General features: G+C 45.9%; 1 protein-coding gene across 3 annotated transcripts in view; it reads right to left on the reverse strand.

Annotated features, from left to right (window-relative positions):
• Positions 1–23,527, reverse strand: part of ACACB (acetyl-CoA carboxylase beta) — a 185,407-nt gene that overhangs the window by 142,421 nt on the left and 19,459 nt on the right. For all 3 annotated transcript variants that reach the window (XM_040351868.1, XM_040351864.1, XM_040351869.1), the window contains one exon: positions 4,345–4,882. In XM_040351868.1, the coding sequence (XP_040207802.1) occupies positions 4,345–4,874 (530 nt within the window). In that variant the 5' untranslated portion in view covers positions 4,875–4,882. The remainder of the gene's footprint in view (positions 1–4,344; positions 4,883–23,527) is intronic.

The raw sequence follows: 23,527 nt of genomic DNA on the forward strand, positions 1-23,527 counted from the left end.
TTTCTTTAGGGGCATGTGTTCACTAAGGGTAAATGCACTTTCAAAGATCCCCAAGAAAATCAAAATTTTTAAAGCGGAGGTGCACCCGAATTTTTTTTTTTTTTTTAAAGCCAGCAGCTACTAATACAGCAGCTGCTGACTTTTAAAAAATGGACACTTACCTGTCCAGCGCGCCCGCGATGTCGGCAGCCGAGGCCGAGTAATCGCTCGTCCCTCGGATGCTGCCGCCGCCATCCTCGGTGAGGGAATCAGGAAGTGAAGCGTTGCAGCTTCACTGCCCAGTTCCCTACTGCGCATGTACGATTTTGCGCAACGCATCGTAACTGGTCCCCGCTCTTTCCTGGGAACAGTGTGTTTCCCAGAAAACCGCGGGGGGGGGGGGAGGAGGGGGATGTTGGAGAGTCTATGCCCGGAAGTGGGTGAAAATACCCCCCTTCCCCCTGAAAGGTGCCAAATTGGACACCCGAGGGGGGGAGGGTTCCAAAAAGCGGAACTCGGCTTTCAGTAAAGTTACAATTTTGTGCTGGGGCGCATTCATAGCTGTCTTGGGCAGCATGCAGCCTGTTCTAATCCTTTTCTACTACTTCCAAAATGAAAAGCCTGGTCGAGTGCCCCTATAGCAAGAGGCTTGCTATTGGGGCAATAAGCGTGGGAAGTAGCCAGGACCTCCAGTGAGGGACCCAAAAAGAAGAGGATTGGACTGCTCTGTGCAAAACGATTGCACAGAACAGGTAAGTATATATGTTTGTTGTTAAAAACGAACAAAAAAAAACAACCTTTAGGCCCTGTACAGACGACCGGATCGATCCGCTGCGACCGCTGCCGGATTTCTGTCTGATGGTTGTACACACCATCAGACAGAAATCCGCGCGTAAACAATACGCGGGGCGTGGCCGCGCCGTCGCCGCGATGATGGCGGCCCTGGAAGTTCAAAGCTTCTACACATGCGTCAAATCAGTACGACGCATGCGAGGGATGGCGGTCAGTCGGACGTGTCCGGTGAGTCTGTACAGACGACCAAATACATCCGACGGACAGGTTTCCAGCGGACAGATTTCATGCTAAGAAATTTTTATCCGCTGGAAACTGTCCGATCCGCGGGACAATTGTCCGCTCGGGCCTACACACGACCGGATCTGTCCGCTTGAACTGGTCCGGCGGACCAATTTCAGCAGATCGATCCGGTCGTGTGTACGGGGCCTTAGAATCGCTTTAATGCCTTGAAACCCGACGGGAAAAACGAGAACCGGTCAGTTTTCCCTGTGTACACATGGCCGGTTTTCCTGACAGGAAAACTGCCTGAGAGCTTTGGTCGGAAAAACCGGCCGTGTGTATGCTCCAGAGCAGTGTTTCCCCATAGGAAAACTGTGGGGGGGAAAAAACAAGGTCTGATTTTTTTTTCCCCAGAGTTTTTCTGTCGGGAGCATACACGTGGCCGATTTTCTCGACCAAAAGAAAACATGACAGTTTTCCCGTCGGGAAAACCGGTCATGTGTACAAGGCATAAGAATCAACAATAAAGTGTGGAGGCGGAGCATAGAACATGAAGCTGAGTATCTGTAAGTAACGAAACAAGCCTTGTATACAGCTCATCCATCCATGGAGTCTGTTCAATAGACTAATCGCTCATAATCATGCTGACTGTTTCATATCTATCCACATTGCCTCATAGTTTTAAATCTGTATGTCCATTCCACATGTATAAATGAGATATAGAGGTGACACAAACTGTAGCTTCTGCTTAAAGTATATCACACTTGACTGCCTCTGACTGACACCCGTGCTGAGCGGTTGACCTCCAGGGTTCACAATGCATCAAGCCGGCCGCTCAGCATGGGGCGCGAAAGCAAGTGGAGATCACTGGAGTGGCGGTGTCTATTTCAGTGATTTCCAACTTGCAGAGGAATCGGCCAGGTATTAAAGCGGAGGTTCCGCCGTTTTTTTTTTGTTTTAAAGTCAGCAGCTACAAATACGGCAGGATGTCGGCAGCCGAGGTTGAGCAATCACTCGGTCCTCGGCTGCTTCCTCCGCCATCCTCGGTGAGGGAATCAGGAAGTGAAGCCTGATGGCTTCACTGCCCGATTCCCTACTGCACATGCGCGAGGATCGCGGTGCGCCGTCACTGGTCCCCGCTCTCTCAGTGTTTCCCAGAAGACAGCGGGGGGGGGGGGGGGGGTGACGTCACAGGCTGGAGACCCGGAAGTAGTGAAAATGCCTGTTTCAGGTATCTGCACCCCCCCTCCCCCTGAAAGGTGCCAAATGTGACACCGGAGGGGGGGAGAGATCCAAAAATGGAGGTTCACTTTTTGTGTGAACCTCCGCTTTAACTGGAAGTAAAATTTTAGGGCTGGGGAAATGAATGGTTAATTCCTCGATTAATCTTAAATTTTTTTGATCGATCAAAATTCTTTTGATCGTTCAAAATTCTTGACGTCACCGGACAGCCTGGACAGTGAGACTTACCCTGCTGGATGCGAGCAAACTGCACCCATTGGATTGAGGTTCCTTTACATCTGTGGAGCAGGAGGATGCTTCAGGCTCCATTAGGGGAAGGGGGCAAAAATAACCATTGTTTTCCTGTCCTAAGCAGTTTTGTGCAGACAATTCTTTGTGTATCGGCAACATCTGTTCCGTGCGAAAGACTGTTCAGTTCTTCAGGGTATATTGTCAATAAAATGCGATCATGTCTGCTTCCAGAAAATGTAAACACTCTGGTATGTCTGCGTGACTGGCTAAAGTGATGCCTACTTGCCTACTATAAAGTGACTGACAATCAATATACTAGATACGTTTTATAATTAAAGTTAAACTAATTATCTATGTTTTTCTTAAAGTTTAATAAGAAAAAATTACTTATGTCAGTGCTACAGTTTTAATTTAAAACGTATTTGTGTGAACTGTGAAGTTAAAGCGGAGGTTCACCCATAGTGAACACATTTTCCCCTTAGCTTCATGCTCGTTTTGTTTAGGGGAATCGGCTATTTGTTTAAAAATACGATCCGTACTTACCCGTTTACGAGATGCATCTTCTCCGCCGCTTCCGGGTATGGGCTGCGGGACTGGGCATTCCTTCTTGATTGACAGTCTTCCGAGAGGCTTCCGACGGTCGCATCCATCGCGTCACGATTTTCCGAAAGAAGCCGAACGTCGGTGCGCAGTATAGAGCCGCACCGACGTTCGGCTTCTTTCGGCTACGAGTGACGCGATGGATGCGACCGTCGGAAGCCTCTCGGAAGACTGTCAATCAAGAAGGAACTCCCGCTCCCGAAGACCCATACCCGGAAGCGACGGAGAAGATGCATCTCGAAAACGGGTAAGTACGGATCATATTTTAAAACAAATAGCCGATTCCCCTAGACAAAACGAGCATAAAGCTAAGGGAAAAATAGAAAAAAATAACGAATTGGGTGAACTCCCGCTTTAAGTCATGGATTGTGGAAACTAACTAGTGTCGGGTGATTGTATATAGTGTATACCACATTAACCACTGACTAATGCAGAGTTGAAATGCAAGGAGATCAGCTAAAAGTAGTTGGATCTGTATGTGCGTTATAATTAATCGAAATTAGTCGATTAAAAAAATAAATCGATTATTCGAACACAAAAATTTTAATCAGAATTTATATGCACAAAGGACAATTTTTTTTCATGTAATTTAGAGCAGCCCCACACCTATCAAACACCCCTCTTTGTTTATTTAATTGGACCCTACCTAGGTAGGTATCACGGTGGAGGCAGCAGCTTTTTTCTTTTTATCATAAATATAATTTACCATCAGAAAATCCAATGGTATATACATACTTGCATTGGTCCAAGTGTGTCCAATGTTACTCTTTATAACATACAGGGAGTTATTTACGAAAGGCAAATCCACTTTGCACTACAAGTGCAAAGTGCACTTGAAATTGCACTGAAAGTGCACTTGGAAGTGCAGTCGCTGTAAATCTGAGGGGTAGATCTGAAATGAGGGGAAGCTCTGCTGATTTTATCATCCAATCACGTGCAAGCTAAAATGCTGTTTTTTTTCTTTTCCTTGCATATCCCCCTCGGATCTACAGCGACTGCACTTCCAAGTGCACTTGTAGTGCAAAGTGGATTTGCCTTTTGTAAATAACCCCCACAGAGTCATAGAATTATTCTATAAGGTCCCATTTACACTATGGCAGCCCATGCATTTCAGTGGGCTACCCTACCGTGCAAACAACGTGGAGGAATAGGTTGTGCACCTTTTTGAGCGCATATGTCCGCTATGATTGGGGTGTCATTAACATTGGCCCAAAACGGCACATATTCAGAGACAAGTCAAAAACAGTCAAGGAACAAGTGAATAAAATGCATGCTCACCTGATTTTTATCAATGGCTCAGTTTCTGGTAGGGATGACAAGGATGGAGTCTGAGAACTGCTGCTGGTGAGACTGCTCTTCCTGACACTTTTCAAGGAGCCAGAACCAAACTCGTCATCAGAAGAGTTGTCTTCTGAAGACCCTAGAATAAAGCGCGATAAGGGAGGTTTCTTCGTCTTTGTGTCTCTGGGTTTAGAAAGACTTCCTTTGGCAGGCCCAAATTTTAATTGTTTTGGCCCAGGTTCTGTAGAGGAATGAACTACGTCCCCATGCTGTGCCTGAGCTGAAGAACCGATCGCTGAAGAACCGATCTCTGCAGAACCGATCTCTGCTTTTCCAGGACATTCTTCTGATGTGGAAGGACCAGCAACCTCTTCTTGTTGTAAATGTTCAGAGTGATCGCTGTTTGGCTCCATGGTGTTTCCACCAGTATACAAAGAAGGCTTGTATCCCTTGCAAGTACCACGACCACTAACTTTCCAAAATAACCATAACACAACCATAAAGGAAGACAAAAGCCACACCACCATTCAGACACCTAGAAGAAAAACAAATGTATAGTATGTTATGAACAACGATGAAGTGTTACAACTTCAAGTCTACACCGCAGATAATGTAATAACACGGTCCTATAGATGGTTGTTCTCTCTTAAACACATACAGTAGTTATTTTGTAATGTTTCTTTTTAGATTTATAAAATGTTTAAAGAAACCCTATCGCCAAATGAAAGGTTTCACTTAAAATTGTGCCTAGAAAGTGTATCCTTACCTCATCTGCTGCCCATGCCACCAAATGGCACTCCTTTAAAAAGGAATCACTGGGTCATGGTCCATCTAATAATAGTGAAGAAGTGCAGCGCAAATTAAAATAAACTAGACAATAAATAATATAAAATAATATACATATATATATAGCCAGTGAAATTAAATGTCCACGTGTCCAAAAAAGTCCTTATATAAGTGTGAATCACACAAAAAAATCCAACAGGAGTGAGAGTGAAGAGGAGACACCACTAAGGAAATCCACCACCGCAAGCAAAATGGACTCTCACCTCATTGCTTCGACCCAAAAAAGTCACAAAGCATATCAGCAAACCTTCAGTCAGATCCAGCCTCCAAACGAAATCACCATACCAAAGGGATATCAGCGGGCCACCATGTATAAAAAACACACAGAAAATATCTAGTGCTCTCTGTAAATACTGATTTTAATATAGAAGGAATAAAAGCATGGGCACTCACATTTAAAAACACTCGTAGCGCCGAGTGTATGCTGTAACAGTATGGGTCACAAGTCTTAGCAGCGATGATCGGGGTGACGTCCTGCGTAGCTCCTCCCCTTACGTGCGCATTACGTCCCGGGGGCGGGACTTCATCAGCGTCAGGCGGAGCGTGTACACTAGACGTCCCGAATGGCCAGATATATATATAGTGTTCGGCGCTACGAGTGTTTTTATTTGTGAGTGCCTATGCTTTTATTTTTTCTATTATTCCTTCTATATTAAAATCAGTATTTACAGAGAGCACTAGATATTTTCTGTGTGTTTTTTTATACATGGTGGCCCGCTGATATCCCTTTGGTATGGTGATTTCGTTTGGAGGCTGGATCTGACTGAGGGTTAGCTGATATGCTTTGTGACTCATCTTGCTTGCGGTGGTGGATTTCCTTAGTGGTGTCTCCTCTTCACTCTCACTCCTGTTGGATTTTTTTGTGTGATTCACACTTATATAAGGACTTTTTTGGACACGTGGACATTTAATTTCACTGGCTATATATATATGTATATTATTTTATATTATTTATTGTCTAGTTTATTTTAATTTGCGCTGCACTTCTTCACTATTATATGCTTTGGGAAAGTTTTTGAATTCATCCTCAGTGCTGGCTTGCATATTTTTATTTTATTTGCTTTAGTTTATATCCCAGCGCTGAATTTTCACCTATTTCATGGTCCATCTAAAACTGACCCTTCTGGGAGTGTGGGTCTAGTGTCCCTAATTCTTTATGATAGCTGCTACATAACTATAGGACACAGTTATGGGAAGAACCAGTGAGAGCTGTGGGGGGAAACGATAGACATTCCTGGAAATGTTGTTTTCAGAAGAAACGTCTGGCTGAGATTACCGTGTTTCCCCGAAAATAAGACACCGTCTTATATTTATTTTTCCTCCAGAAATCACACTATGGCTTATTTTCGGGGGATGTCTTATTTTTTTTACCGGCAAGTATGGTACAACAGTATGGTACAACAATCTACATTTATTCAACTATCCCATGGTGTTTGTGTGGGGTGAGAGACTGTTGCTGGTCAGTGCTGGGGAGAAGCTTTACTTCTTCCCCTGAGTACAGAGCGTCATCTCCTCACTTCACTGAGGAGACTTTTTACTTTCACTTTCACCTGACAGGGGGAGCCGACCTTACCGTATTTATGGGGCTGCACGACTTCTTTACAGCTCCGCACCAGTACAGTACGCCTATCACGTCTTGTTTTCCCGCCCGTGCCGCTACGCATACGACACGCCATCACTACGTCTTATTTTCGGGGATTCGACACGCCATCGCTATGTCTTATTTTCGGGGGGATGTCTTATATTTTGATCTTGCGTCGAAATCCCGCTATGGCTTATTTTCGGAGAAACACGGTACTTTTCAATGGAGCATTGAACTTTTTTGTTATATATGTATATACCAGTGGACTCCAAACTGTGGCCCTTTGCTTGCCTTTATCTGGTCCTTGGGGTACTATTTCTCACACTGATATAAGGCACTATTCCTCCCACTGACATTAACGATGGGACATTCTTTCTTCAACTGACGCCAATGATGGGGCACTATTCTTCAAACTGACTAACAATTTAGCACTCTTCCTCCCTCCTCCCACAGACACCAGCGATGGGGCCCCATTCCTCCCACTGACACCAATGATGGGGGAATATTCTTCTCAAAAATACCAATTGTGGGGCCTTGGCTACATCCACTGACATCAGGGAATTTCCTACTTCCACTGGGCAAAGTCCAAACCCCCTAAAGCAAGGGTGCCCAACCTTTTGAAGAGCGAGGGCCACTTAAAGCGGGGGTTCACCCTATCGACGGGAAAAAAAATATTTTTTTTTCTTTTACCTTTAAATCAGGCATTGTAGCGCGAGCTACAGTATGCCTGTCCCGAATTTTTTCCCCCCATACTCACCTTGTAGTCGTCCATCGAAGATACCGGGGAATGGGCGTGCCTCTGGAGACGGAGGATGATTGACGGCCGGCTCTGGCGCGTCACGCTTCTCCGGAAATAGCCGAAATAGGCTTGGTCTTCACGACGCGTGCGCATAGCCTGTGCGCACGCGCCGTGAAGAGCCGAGACCTACTCCGGCTGTCTTCGGGGAGAGTGACGTGCCAGGGCCGGCCGTCAATCATCCTCCCTCTCCATAGGCACGCCCATTCCCCGCGGGAGACGAAATCTACGATGGACGACTACGAGGTGAGTACGGGGTTAAAAAAATCGGGACAGGCATACTGTAGCTCGCGCTACAATGCCTGTCTCGATGGTAAAATCAAGTACGAGAGGGTGAACTACCGCTTTAAGCGACTTGGTAACTGGTTGTGGGCCACAATGAGCAGAGCGAGCGGATGATAGGTACCGTATCTACTCTGCATATGCAGAGCGGACATGTACACAGCCCATTCTACTCTATGGGCCCTGCAATCCGATCCACCCAGACAGAAGTGGACGGATTCCCTTGTGTTTATTTTGGCGAATTGAATTGGAGGGAGGCGGTTGTAAATTTACACAAGTCCGTTTACATCTGCCGCTCCATAAAGGTGAATGGAGGGTCCAATTGGGTCAGACTGATCAAGTGAAAGGGGCCTGAGGCTGCTTGCACACTGTGGTTTACACCAAGGGTACAGTTTAGTTCATCTATGGGGTTTTTTTTTGCGGGTTAGCTGTACTTTGCCATAAACTTCTATTATATCCTGCATGTGACAGGAGCCGCTGCTATACAGGAAGCAAGACTTATGTGGCTCTGCTCCTCAGCTCCTTGCTCCCTTTACCGCTGGCTTCATTCACAACACTGATACTCTGGGATAGAGGATTCGCAATCTGTGCTTGCCGACCCACCATTCCAGAGCAGGAGGTCACGGGCCATATCAGAGGGCTCCGCGGGCCACATGTAGCCCCCGGGCCACTGGTTGGGCACCCCTGCCCTAAAGTCTGACAGGCAGTAAACTGGCTCTTTGTTTAGACAGACTGGAGACCTCTGGTATTTACAGTTGTGAAGGCCATCATACAATCTAGTTATTGTTCTGCAGCTTTGAAAAGGGAAAAAAACAAAACAGGATAAAAAATATGAAGGAGCACTTATGTCTATATTAATAAGGCCTGGTGGATGGCTATACACATGTAATGTAATACTTGGGTTAGCAAACTTGATGTGATTGTAGCCGTATTAGTGCAATTGTGATAGAGAAAATTGAGTACTGTCCGTGATACTTTTTTTATTTGCACTAACATACAATTTTTCAGGACAAGCTTTTGGGGTGTTACCCCTTCTTCAAGGTCCAAGCAGTACTCAGTACTTTGGGTTAGCAATATAGGCAATTTAATGATGAACTGAATCAGTCACTAATTATAAAGTATCTGCCATAACTTATCGAATCCACAGATGAGTTACAGAGTAACAATGACATCAGACACTATTCCTGAGAATATTCCAATAGTCAATGGCAAGCATAAAAAAAGATTAAAAAAACTTAAAGGGTGTAATGATAACAAGTAAATGGCAGCTATACAAATTATGAGGACACAGAAGCTTTTGGGGGGACTCTTATTTGTGGGAACCTTTGTTAAGGAAGAATAGAGACTGCCTTAAAGTGGATGTAAACCCAAAAAATTATTATTATTTTTTTTTTAATGTCATAATGTAGAGAATAAGATTTCCTATCATCTGTGCCCAGTCTTGCCACACAGAGTTAATCCAGCTCTGAGCAATCCTCTTTTATTGTTCAGTGAAAATTAACAGACTTCCAGATAAAAACCTGTCTAAATAAAAAGTCCTTTCCGTCCCCTTGCTTTGAGTGACATACATTACCTCTCACAATGAACTGTGGATCACCCCCCATATTATGATAAACATCCAGGAATGTGCATGTGTCCAAGCTAGTGCACGAGATATGTAAAAACCCTGGTTTACATCCACTTTAAGTCCATGTTTACATCAGGCCGTTTTGACATGTCAAATCACTGCCTATTGCCAGCAATGGCACCGTCCGACTTGAATGAATGAATGAAAACTTAAATAGCGCATCACATGCAAACTTAATCGCCTCTGGGCGCTTGTTGTTCCTGTCTCCTTTGGTATCAAAAGAGATGAGTCTTGACCTTTCTCCTGAACGCCAAGTGGTTCTCCTCCAACCGAATGCTGGTTGGTAAAGCGTTCCATAGTCTAGGCCCTTGGACCGCGAATCTCCTTTCTCCTTTGGACTTGTAGTTGGCTTTCGGTATCTGGAGGAGATTTTGATTGGTGGATCGCAGAACGCGATTGGGATTCTAAGCTTTTATTTTTTCGCATAGATAATGGGGAGCATTCCCATAGATACATCTATGCGTTAGACAAAGTGCTTTAAAAGTGATTCTGTCTTTTACTGGTAACCAGTGAAGGGTTCTCAGTGAAGGTGAGATTGATTCCCAAGGTTTTTTCCCAGTCACAAGTCTAGCGGCTGTATTTTGAACGAGCGATTTGGTACTTGGGGAGTCCGAGGTAAAGCGCATTTGCATAGTCCAATCTTGAGTTTACAATTGCTCCCACCACGGTCGCTATGTCTTCCTTAGGAGTAAAAGGAGTAAGTCTGCTTAGTAGGCGCAGCAGATGGTGAGATCCGCTGACTACTGACCCTATTTGTGCATCCATTGTCATGTAGGAGTCGAAGATGACCCCAAGACTTTTGACTTTGGCGCTAGAGGTGATGATTTTGCCCAGAATGGGCGGGGGGGGTCCAAGTTGTTGCAGGTTGCTTCATATGCTTGGCGTGAAACAGGAGAAGTTCTGTTTTCGCTCCGTTGAGTTTAAGATAACTCTTTGTCATCCAGTCCTCTATCAAAGAGAGGCATGTGTCTAGATTGAGGTGATGAATCTTTTTATTGCAAATGCGGAAATATAGTTGCGTGTCGTCTGCATATGAGTGGTAGAGCAGTTTTTGCCTGCTAATAATCTCAAAAAGAGCGCGAAGATGGATGTTGAATAACACCGGCAACAGGGGGGATCCTTGAGGGACTCTGCACGATAATGTGCGTTTCTCAGAAGTGAAAGGTCCCAACTTCACTATTTGCGATCGCTTTTCCAAAAAAGAGGAGAACCAAGATAAATCGCCTTCTGCGACTCTGGCTACTTCAGCTAGCCGAGTCAATAAAAGCTTGTGGTCTACTGTGTCGAAGGCTGCGCTTAGGTCCAACAGAACCAGAAGGCAAGATTCTCTTTTGTCTGCGGCCTCGAGAGCGTCGTCCCATATTTTGAGCAATGCGGTTTCTGTCCCGTATCCAGGCCGGAATCCCGATTGAAATGGATCAAGTAGGTTGTGGGTATCTGGATGCTGTTGCAGCTGTTGTACCACTACTTTTTTCCATTACCTTTGAGAGTACATTTAGGCCTGTTATTGGACGACGGTGGAGTGGGTCCTTGGGGTCCAGGTTGGGTTTCTTCAAGATGGGTCGAATTATACCCTCCTTCAACTGGGAGGGCACTATGCCTTCCCTGAAGGATTGGTTGATAAGCTGCGTGATAGGAGGTGCCAGGATGTCGGCGCAATCCTTCAGCAGTTTAGTGGGGATGATATCATTCGGTGCGGTGCTGTTACGCAGAGTACCGATGATATTTTTAGTGGCATGGATAGAGATAGTTTAAAGCGTGAACTTACCTGGTTGTGGTGAATTACTGCAGGTATTGTGTAAATCATTACGGGGAGGGTTGAGGGGGGAATTCTTTTGCTGAATGCTTTGTCGGATCCCCTCGATTTTATTAATGAAGTAATCCGACAATTCACTGCAAAATTATTGTGAGTCCGAATTGGGGGCTTCAAGACATCCTGGATTCATGGTCTGAGTGACCAACTTGAGGTTTGCGTGGGCGATTAAGGGCGCTGTTGATAGCCTCGGAAAAATAGTTTTTCTTGGCTTTGAGGATTTCTTTGTGGTATTTTCTTGTTGTTGCTTTGTAGACGATGAGGTTCTCATCTGAAGAGCTTCTTTTCCAGGCGGCTTCCGCCCTTCTGCGCTCTTGCTTCAGTAATGCCAGTTGGTTGTTGAACCAGCTGGAGTTATTTTTCCGGATGCGGGTTTTACGTTTCGGCGCTATTAAGTCGGCTGACTGTAATAGGGCTGTGTTTATGGTATCCAGTGTTTCTTCAGCCATTTGATGCGGCTGAATTGTATTTATTTTTTTCCTTTACGTGGCTTTGAAGAGTTCCGAGTGGAGCTTCTTCTGACATCTAGTCCAGTGTGTTGTCACTGGATTTGATGTTTTAGTTAAGGGTGGGAAATCGGAAATAATGAATTTTAATTGCATGGTGATCTGTCAATGGCAATGGTTCATTTTCCAAGATTTTTATTTCCAGATCTTGTCTGAAAATAAGATCGAGCGTGTGACCTGAAGCATGTGTGGGCCCACATACTAGTTGTTGTAGCCCTAATCCTTCGAAGTGATCAATGCAGGCGTCGGCAACGGAGTCTTGCGGGGAGTTGGCCCAGAGATTGAAGTCCCCGAGCAGCAAAAGGTGTTTGCTGTTAAGGGTATAGGTGGAGATAAAGTCAGTCAATGATGGGAGAAACTGCGATTTTGGGCCAGGTGGCCTATAGCAGAGTAGAATCCGGACGGTCTCCTGGGAGTTTGTTTGTAGTAGCAGGGTAAGGCCCCGTACACACGAGAGGATCGATCCGCTGAAATTTATCCGCGGACCGGTTTCAGCGGATAGATCCCCTGGTGTGTACGACCCAGCAGATATTTATCCGCGGATTTTTTTCGGGCCGATGGATTTCCAGCGGATCAAAATTTCTTAGCATGCTAAGAAATCTATCCGCTGGAATCCAGTCCAGCGGATTGATCCGCTGGTCTGTACAGACTCAGCGGATCAATCCGTCCGATTCCATCCCTCGCATGCGTCGTAATGATTCGACGCATGCGTGGAAGTCCTTATATTACAGTGTCGCGCACGTCGCCGCGTCATCATCGCGGCGACGGCGCGACACGTCACCGCAGAGGGAATTCCGCAGGGATTTTGATCTCATGGTTAGTACAACCATGAGATCAAAATCCGGACCGTTTCCGCGGATCGATCCTCTCGTGTGTACTAGGCATAAGGGTTTCCATGAATGGAAGAGGGTTTTGAAGGACAGGTTTAGTGATTGCAAGATGAGTCTTATGGATCACCGCCAGTCCTCCTCCTCTTTGCCCTATTCTGTTTTCAGTTATGATACGATAGTTTTCTGGCACCAGTTCTCCTAGAATGGTGTTGCAGTCGGCTGTAAGCCAGCTCTCTGTAATAAAGAGGCAGTCTAGATCGTATTGTAGAATGAAATCATGGATTTCCAGTCAGTGTTTTACTGCCGATCTTGTGTTGATCAAAGCACATGATATATGCTTAGGCTGGGGTAAACGGCTGAGATTTTTGATAGTCGATCGTCGATCGATTCTCAAAAGACGCTCAGTTCTTAGGGCTTTTTTAGTGATGGCTGGTAGTATTGCGGCAAATTGCCTCAAATCCCCAATGGTTTCTGCAGAATATTGCAGATTAACCATAGTCGCCAAACACCAGGGGGAGGAGGGAGGGGGGATTATCAAGGATTAACTTAATCCTCGATCCTGACTTGGTCCAGAGGAAGGCAAAAAAAAACCTGGTCGTGCGACGCCAATATGCTACGACAGGGAAAAAAAATCCTTCCTGACCCCTTGAGAGGCAATCGGGCAAGCCCTGGATCAAGTACAAATGGTATTTGAGAAAGGGGGAGTGGGGCTAGGGTGTTGCAAGATGGCTACCACTCCGGCTGCAAAGAGCCAAGGTGGTGACCTCGAGGGGGGGGATTGCCAACTGGTAGTTATTGAGTCAGGAGATGGTGGTAGGTGACCCAATTACAAGGGGGTAGCAGGCTGGTATCTGGAGGGGAGGAGCGGGGGAGCACACGGTCGCGGCAATGAAGGGGGGGGGGACTTGGTGCAACGCCGACTTTGCAGCACCACACTGATTCCCAAAATAATTCCTGCACTACTTTTGGCGACTTTGTGGCGATTTCAATAGACATCTGTGCATGAACTCGCACAGATCTCTGTCAAATCGGCCCAGAAGTCGGACAATTTCAAATTGGCCCTCAATGCGAACCTGGTCTTATGTTCCTCTCCTAAGAATGCTAGCTGCCTGGATGCCCTGTGGCAACAAAGGCTTCAGTACTCTGAGTTGCCTGGAACGTATATGCAGATTACGAATTTTGACTTTAAAGGAAAACATTTTTTTTGCTGAAATGACTTTTTGCAGGGTATAGAGACATAATAGTTAACTGATTCCTTTTAAAATTGATTAAAAATAGATCAAAATCAATCATATAATGTACCTACAGTTTAGTTTTTCCATCTAGTTTCGTTTTTGCATGTTATCCTGCCTGTGTGCTATACAGAGCCATAGAGCAGTGATGGTTTGGAAAATGAAACTAGAATCTCCCAGTACTGTGGTCATCAGGAAACAGACAACCAGGAAGAGTCCAGAACAGAGAAGAATTACAGCAACATCAGAGCAAAAACAAAACAATGATCTGCATGCTTGTTTCCATTCAATGGCAAATACATTTTTAACCACTGGATCAGCATGTTAGCCTGAAAACTAGCCTCCGTATTTCTCTCGGCATACTGTAGATTTCTTTTAACGCAACTTTCTATTTCGGTTCTAATAAAACAGCCCCAGTACGGCTGTTTAAAATGTTGTAGTGGTCTAAATGCCAATGCAGTCCTATCAATATTCCTATCGCACACGTTCCTGGTAGAAATGGCTCATAAAAATGATGGGTGCTGCAGTGATTAACAGTTGGGTCCTGGAAACATCAAGCAAATGTACATATTCGCTAGCACACCAAGGATCGTCAAACTACGTCCAAAAAAGATTTTATAACAAAAAATCACATCACAAAGGTGCAACGTTTCGGAGTCATGTAGGACCCCTTCGTCAGGCATGCCTGACGAAGGGGTCCTGTGCGACTCCGAAATGCTGCACCTTTGTGATGTGATTTTTTTGTTATTAAATGCCAATGCAGACTTCAAATTGCAAAAAGTCTGAAAAAGTGACTGGTAGATATGAAACAAAAATAATCGTAAAAATCAATATTACAAGAACAAATATAGACATTCACAAGCAGCTCATGAAATGGTCAACAGATGATCTAACACAACCAATAGAATTAGAGATCACTTGCAGACAGATGAACAAACATTGAATAAACCATTATCATGACCCTGTCACTCCAGTTATCTGCTGTAATAGGCAGAAAATGAGATAACGAACCAAAGCAAAATTGCAGACTGAACGCACATAGCCATTCAATGCTCACCTTTGGTCACAGAATTTAGAAGAATGTACAACAAAGTACAGCTCATCCCGTGTAGCAATCAAAAGTACGGGAAATCTGAGATGATAAAAATATGGGAGCTACCTTATGGAATTGTTGAAGGGTTGTCAATCTGGTCTTGGCATTACTATGTAGAGTTGCTAACCTTGAACAAGTATTCAGCCATTGAATATGGAGATGTTTAAAGTAGATATAAACTCTGGGTGACATTATGGCCCAGATTCACAAAGGAGATACGACAGAGTATCTCCAGATACGCCGTCGTATCTCTGAGTTGTGCCGTCGTATCTATGCGCCTGATTCTTAGAATCAGTTACGCATAGATTTGTGTTAGATCCGACCGTCTCTTACGCCGTCGGATCTTAACTGCATATTTACGCTGGCCGCTAGGGGCGTGTACGCTGATTTACGCTTAGAAATATGTAAATCAGCTAGATAAGCAAATTCACGAACGTACGCCCGGCCGACGCAGTACAGATACACCGTTTAAGTTAGGCTTTTCCTGGCGTAAAGTTACCCCTGCTATTTGGTGGCGTACATGCGGCGTACCAATGTTAAGTATGGACGTCGTTCCCGCGTAAAATTTTGAATATTTTACGTTGTTTGCGTAAGTGGTCCATGAATGGGGCTGGACGTCATTTACGTTCACGTCGAAACCAATACGTCCTTGCATAGTACTTTGGAGCAATGCACACTGGGATATTCCACGGACGGCGATCACGTCGGGTCACAAGTTATTTACATAAAACACGTCCCGCTGTTCCAAATTTGAATTAGGCGGGCTTACAGAGAATACAGCACTTGCCCGGCTAAGTTGCGGAGGCGTAACGTAAATCGAATATGTTACGCCCACGCAAAAATACGACGATCTACGAGAATCTGGCCCTTAGTTTGTTAAAGCACTGTGTATCACAAACAATTGCCATTTTTTATAATAAAATATGCATGAGAACAGCAGCTCTCTCCTCTCTCTCCCTCCTCACAGGGCTAAATGATAGCAATGGTAGACAATGGATCCCGCTGCTGTCAATCAAATTCTGTAATGAGGGAGCAGGAGATGGGGCCAAGCCACATTGTCTGTGTCTATAGATGTAGGCGGAGCGGCGTGGGATCAAGACCCCAGGTTTGCCACCATAGGGTGGCACACCGAGAGGAGGAGCCAAGAAGAGCAATGGTGGGGGACTTAAGAGAAGGTTCGGGGCTGCTCTATGCAATTCTGTTGCACAAAACAGGTAAGTATAACTGTGGGTATAGGATTGTGTATACGGAGGTAGCTGCAGGACCCCCTCGGCTCCGCTCCCACCTTCTCTCGACGGTTGGCAGCAGAGAGAAGGGCAAAACTCCTTCAACAGATCATGTGCTTCTCTGTTCAGTCACGGAGAGGCTCATCTCTCCTTTCCCCCGCACCCCCCCCCCCCTGTCTCAAAAGGCACAGACTACAGAAGAACTCTGGTAGAGAATCAGAACAATGATTAACTTTTAATAGAAATGTTAAAGATCTTCTCCAAGTACTATTATGTGTAAAATGATCAAATACCTTAACTCCCACCGCACACCCCCCGCTCTATCTCAGCAGCTGGCAGCAGAGGCTAGAACAGGACTCCTCCCACAGATCCTGCTCCTCTCTGTGCAGTCGCAGGACCCCCTCTTTTCTGCCTCCCCTGGTCTTCACATTTAAATGACCCCAGCCCTCCTCTGGTCCTCCTGCAGACTCTGTACTTTCTTCAAAGGCACTCTTGACTTCTGATGGTTGGCGGGGGGGGGGGCGGCTCTTGACATCTACTTATAATTATGAGAATAATAAAATTTTATGCCAGTTGAATAGGAGAGTCGCACACTGCTGGTATCATTCAAAAGGTCCTTTTTAATAAAGATTTTTATGGAAGATACCAGCAGTGTGGGACCCTCCTTTTCAAACTTGCATCATCTGCTATAGTGTGAGTGGGCTCTGTGCTGATTTGTGCATCCCCTTTACAGCTTAAAGTGGAGGTTCCATTACAAAAAAAATAAAAATTAAAAGTCAGCAGCTACTAACACTGGAGCTGCTGACTTTTAATAAGGACACTTATCTGTCCTAGCCGCCAGCGATGTCGGCCCCCGCCGAGGCCGATCCTCGATCCTGGCAGCTCCAAGCGCCGCCATCCACAGTAAGGGAAACAGGCAGTGAAGCCATACAGCTTCACTGCCCGTTTCCTACTGTGCATGCGCGAGCAGCGCGGCGCTTTGTGAATGGGCCGGCTGCTTTCTGGGACACACACAGTTCCCAGAATGCAGCGCGCCCCATTCCCAAGAAGACACTGGGCTAGATTCACATAGATTAGCGGATCTTTAGATCCGCGTAATCTATGTGATTTACGATCTGCCGGTGCAATTTTGCGAGGCTAGTGCAGTATTCACAAAGCACTTACCTCGAAACTTGCACCGGCGGATCGTAACTCCCCCGGCGGAATTCAAATTCCGCGGCTAGGGGGAGTGTACAATTTAAATCAGGCGCGTTCCCGCGCCGATTTAACTGCGCATGCGCCGCCGGCAAAATTTCCCAGTGCGCATGCTCCAAATGACGTCGCTAGGACGTCATTGTTTTCGGCGGCAACGTCAATTGCGGCCATCCGTATTCCAGACCGACTTACGCAAACAACGTAAAAATTTGAAACGGGAACGACGGCCATACTTAACATTAGCTACCCCTCATATAGCAGGGGTAACTATACGCTGGAAAAAGCCGAACGCAAACGACGTAAAAAAAAAGCGACGGGCGGGCGTTCGTTTCTGAATCGGCGGTTCTCCTCATTTGCATATCCGACGCGTAAAAGACCGAGGCGACACCTAGCGGCCGGCGGGAGATTGCAGCCTAAGATTCGACGGTGTAAGTCACTTACACCAGTCGGATCTAAGGGAGATCTATGCGGAATCTGATTCTATGAATCAGCCTCATAGATCCGACCGTCGGATCTCAGAGATACGACAGCGGATCAGGAGATCCGCCGTTGTATCTCTTGATGAATCTGGCCCACTGAGTGTAGGAGGAGGAGGAAGAGAATCCGCCGCGGAGGATGAAGAGGCAGATTCTGCACTTCCGCATAGCAACAGCTATTTAGGGTAAGTAAAAAAAAAAAAAAATGTCCATTTTTTTTTTATTTATTTTTTTAGATTTCTGGTGGAAAAAAAAATTTCAGGTGGAACCTCCACTTTAAGTCTTAAAGGGTCACTAAAGGAATTTTTTTTTTCTTAAATAGCTTCCTTTACCTTACTGCAGTCCTGGTTTCATGTCCTCATTGTTTGTTTTTGCTCTGATGTTGCTGTAATTCTGGTCTGTTCTGGACACTTCCTGGTTGTCTGTTTCCTGATGACCACAGTACTGGGAGATTTTAGTTTCGTTTTCCAAACCATCACTTCTCTATGGCACTATACAGCACAGAGGCAGGATAAAATGCAAAAACGAAACTGAAACTGTAGGTACATTATATGATTGTTTTTTTATCCATTTTTAATCGTTTTTAAAAGGAATCAGTTAACTATTATGTCTCTATACCCTGTAAACAGTCATTTGAGCAAAAAAAAAATGTTTCCTTTAACCACTTAAGCCCCGGACCATTTTGTTGCTAAATGCCCAGGCCAGGTTTTGCGATTCGGCACTGCGTCGCTTTAACAGACAATTGCGCGGTCGTGCGACGTGGCTCCCAAACAAAATTGGCGTCCTTTTTTTCCCCCACAAATAGAGCTTTTTTTTGGTGGTATTTGATCACCTCTGCGGTTTTAATTTTTTGCGCTATAAACAAAAATAGAGCGACAATTTTGAAAAAAATGCAATATTTTTTACTTTTTGCTATAATAAATATCCCTCTAAAACATATATAACATTTTTTTCCCCTCAGTTTAGGGCGATACGTATTCTTCTACCTATTTTTGGTAAAAAAAATCGCAATAAGTTTTTATCGATTGGTTGTGCAAAATGTATAGCATTTACAAAATAGGGGATAGTTTTATTGCATTTTTATTATTTTTTTTTTTTTTTTACTACTAATGGCGGCGATCAGCGATTTTTTTTCGTGACTGCGACATTATGGCGGACACTTCGGACAATTTTGACACATTTTTGGGACCAATGTCATTTTCACAGCAAAAAATGCATTTAAATTGCATTGTTTATTGTAAAAATGACAGTTGCAGTTTGGGAGTTAACCACAGGGGGCGCTGTAGGTTCACCTAGTGTGTGTTTACAACTGATGGGGGGTGTGGCTGTAGGACTGACGTTATTGATCGAGTCTCCCTATAAAAGGGTTCACTCGATCGATGCAGCCGCCACAGTGAAGCACGGGGAAGCCGTGTTTACATACGGCTCTCCCCGTTCTTCAGCTCCAGGGAGCGATCGCGGTGGGGCGGCTATAAACGAATAGCCGCGCTGTCGTCCCGGATCGCTCCCCGCGGGTTACCGACCGCCGCATGTACCAGGGGGGGCCCGATCGGACCCCCGACCCGCGGAAAGGCGGGGACGTACATGTACGCCCATATGCCTGTACGTGCCATTCTGTGGACGTACATGTACATGCGGCGGGCGTTAACCAGTTAAGTTATTACTAAACCCAGTAGTAATAAAATGCAGAGGCAATTATTTAACATGAGAAAGAGTAGATCTATTTATATAGTCTTACAGATACCACTGGCCCTTTGAGGACAACCATAATGCTGATGAGGCCCAGGATGAGTTTGACACCCTTGTTGTAGAAGTATTGTTTGTCTTTACTACGTGAAGCAAGCTTGCCCTTCACTGAACGCTCCTGACCACTCCAGATTGAAACAGGTTTCAAGTGACTGTATTAGGCCATGCTTACAACTTCAAGGGGTAACCAATCTCTTCTTACTCCCGCAAACAGCCAGTGAGTTCAAGTAAAAGCAATTAATGTAGTATTTCAATGACAGTTTGTCCTAGGGCAACTGCACACACCAGTCGCCAAGAGCACAGACTTTCAAACATTGGGTTCTAGGTATGAAGGTATACTTTAGACCAGGGGGTCTCCAAACTTTCTAAGCAAAGGGCCACTTTACTGTTCATCAGGCTTTAGGGGGGCCAAACTGTGGCCACCGGGAGTAGAAAAAGGTCCCAGCATCAGTTGGAGTAAACTATGCCCCATCTTTGGTGTCAGTGAGAGGAATTGTGCCCTATCACTTGTGTCATTGGGAGGAATTATGCCCCAATCGTTGGTGTCTTTGGTAGGAATTGTGCCTTGTCATTGGGCCCCATTGTTGATGTCATTGGGAGGAATTGTGCCCCATCTTTGGTGTCATTGGTAGGAATTGTGCCCTGTCATTGGGCCCTATTGTTGATGTCATTGGGAGGAACTGTGCCCCATCTTTGGTGTCATTGGTAGGAATTGTGTCCCGTCATTGGGCCCCATTGTTGATGTCATTGGGAGGAATTGTGCCCCATATTTGGTGTCATTGGTAGGAATTGTGCCCTGTCATTGGGCCCTATTGTTGATGTCATTGGGAGGAACTGTGCCCCATCTTTGGTGTCATTGGTAGGAATTGTGCCCCGTCATTGGGCCCCATTGTTGAGGTCATTGGAAGGAATTGTGCCCCATCTTTGGTGTCATTGGTAGGAATTGTGCCCTGTCATTGGGCCCCATTGTTGATGTCATTGGGAGGAACTTTGCCCCATCTTTGGTGTCATTGGTAGGAATTGTGCCCTGTCATTGGGCCCCATTGTTGATGTCATTGGGAGGAGTTGTGCCCCATCTTTGGTGTCATTGGTAGAAATTGTGCCCTGTCATTGGGCCCCATTGTTGATGTCATTGGGAGGAACTGTACCCCATCTTTGGTGTCATTGGTAGAAATTGTGCCCCGTCATTGGGCCCCATTGTTGATGTCATTGGGAGGAATTGTGCCCCATCTTTGGTGTCATTGGTAGGAATTGTGCCCTGTCATTGGGCCCCATTGTTGATGTCATTGGGAGGAACTGTGCCCCATCTTTGGTGTCATTGGTAGGAATTGTGCCCCGTCATTGGGCCCCATTGTTGATGTCATTGGGAGGAATTGTGCCCCATCTTTAGTGTCATTGGTAGGAATTGTGCCCTGTCATTGGGCCCCATTGTTGATGTCATTGGGAGGAACTGTGCCCCATCTTTGGTAGGAATTGTGCCCTGTCATTGGGCCCCATTGTTGATGTCATTGGGAGGAACTGTGCCCCATCTTTGGTAGGAATTGTGCCCTGTCATTGGGTGTTGGTGTCATTATGAGTAACTGTGTACCTTTGTTGGTGTCAGTGAATGAAAGAGTTCCCTAAGGGCCAGCTAAAAGCAAGCAACGGGCCGCAGTTTGAAGACCACTGCTTTAGACTGAAGTTTTTCCTTTTCAGGAACTGTTCCAAAAAGTAAAAAAAAACGAAACAAAAAACAAGAGATCTGTTTATATATGCAATAACATGCACTGATTTTGGTTATTTATAATTGCACAACATTCTGAATAAAGAATTAAAAAAAAAAACTAACCTAACCAGAACGGCACAGCAAATGTACAATGATAGGTGTGCATAGTCTATCGCAATAGGGTGTGCACCCCAAAGCTCAAACACATATGCGTGTGTGCATGTGTATATATACTGACGCTGTCAGTAGAGCAGTGGACGGTGTAATTGGGGTACAGATCGGTGTCAGTAGGGCAGTGGATGGAGTAATTTTATTTTATTTTTACAATTTTATTTTATTTCCTTTTTTTACAGCTTTTTTTTTTTTTTAAGGAGCCCTGTTGGGGGGGGGGGCTTTGGTGAAATATCAGTGGTCTAAACAGGGGGGATGTGCACTACACGGGGTGATTAGGGTGTGCCCAGACACACCTTGTGCGCAGGCCTATGTGTACAATTGTAGGATCTGTAAGCCAGTACCACTGGTCGTTCCAGCCTGCTTTATTGCACTGTGAAACAGTTAGAAAATCCCGAAATTAGGCCACCAATGAAAGGTTACAGACATAGGCGTGCGCACAGGGTGTGCCAGGTGTGCCCAGGCACACCCTAATCACCCTGTGCAGAACAGATTCCTCCTACTGACCTGGCTCCCCCTCCTTCCCCCCACAGCACTTCCGGCTTCCCCCCCTCCCACCGGTTGTTGCTGTGGATGTTTTAGAATGAGTGTGGGAAGGGGCCAGTAAATATGCCATTTACCGGCCCCTTCCCTTTCTGAATGAACATCGTGAGTGATTGGTAGAGTGTGTTTGAGCTTTGGGGTGCACATCCTAATGCCAAAGGCTACAGACACCTGTAGTTACAGATCTGTTAAAAACAGTCAACTGAGTAACAGTTACAGGTCAACTGGATTGTAGCTTTATTTTGTGTCTTGAGGAGTAGATAAAATACGTGTTATACAGGAACATTTTTTTTAAAGACTTTTGTTCTTTGCATTCAGCAATTATGTAATTTTAATGCCCTTACACCAGACCTGGGCAAACTACGGCCCGCGGGCCGTATACGGCCCGGCAGACCTTTTAATCCGGCCCCCGGGCAGTGTTGCCAATAGGGTTGTCCCGATACCGAGTATTAGCCCCGATACTAAAATAGAATACTACCCCCCCCCCCCCGCCGCCGCCGAAACTGCCGCCGCTGCCACGTTAATCACCGCGGTGGGGAACATTACAGACAGCGTTCGTTTGAACAGCTGTTTTCCCCGCCGCGCATAGACACTCCCCCTTGGACGGATCTGTCCAATCGCGAGCAAGGGGGAGTCACATAGACACTCCCCCTTGCTCGCGATTGGACAGATCCGTCCAAGGGGGAGTGTCTATGCGCAGCGGGGAAAACAGCTGTTCAAACGAACGCTGTCTGTAATGTTCCCCGCCGCGGTGATAACAGTAGGTACGGGGGACAATGGCTGCTGTACGGGGGACAATGGCTGCTGTACGGGGGACAATGGCTGCTGTACGGGGGACAATGGCTGCTGTACCGGGGACAATGGCTGCTGTACGAGGGACAATGGCTGCTGTACTGGGGACATGGCTGCTGTACTGGGGACATGGCTGCTATACTGGGGACATGGCTGCTGTACTGGGGACATGGCTGCTATACTGGGGACATGGCTGCTGTACGGGGGACATGGCTGCTGTACGGGGGACATGGCTGCTGTACGGGGGACATGGCTGCTGTACGGGGGACATGGCTGCTATACGGGGGACATGGCTGCTATACGGGGGACATGGCTGCTATACGGGGGACATGGCTGCTATACAGGGGACATGGCTGCTATACGGGGGACATGGCTGCTATACGGGGGACATGGCTGCATTTGGGGACACATTTAAAAAAAAGTATCGGTATTCGGTATCGGCGAGTACCTAAAAAAAAGTATCGGTACTTGTACTCAGTCCTAAAAAAGTGGTATCGGGACAACCCTAGTTGCCAACCGTCCATAGAATTACGGACAGTACGTAAATAAAAGGCACTTTTTCCCTGTTCGTAAAAGTCCGTAATAAGGGAAATGTGCCCGTAAAAAGATCCGAATGTGAGCCGCAGCGCAGGCAGCGTCTAGTCCTCCTACATTATGCATAGCCTCGCCCTCTCTGACCGCCCAGCCCACCACCACCCGCCGCGCAGCCAATTATCAAAG

Source organism: Rana temporaria, chromosome 1, assembly GCF_905171775.1.
Source record: "Rana temporaria chromosome 1, aRanTem1.1, whole genome shotgun sequence".
Classification (NCBI taxonomy): domain Eukaryota; kingdom Metazoa; phylum Chordata; class Amphibia; order Anura; family Ranidae; genus Rana; species Rana temporaria.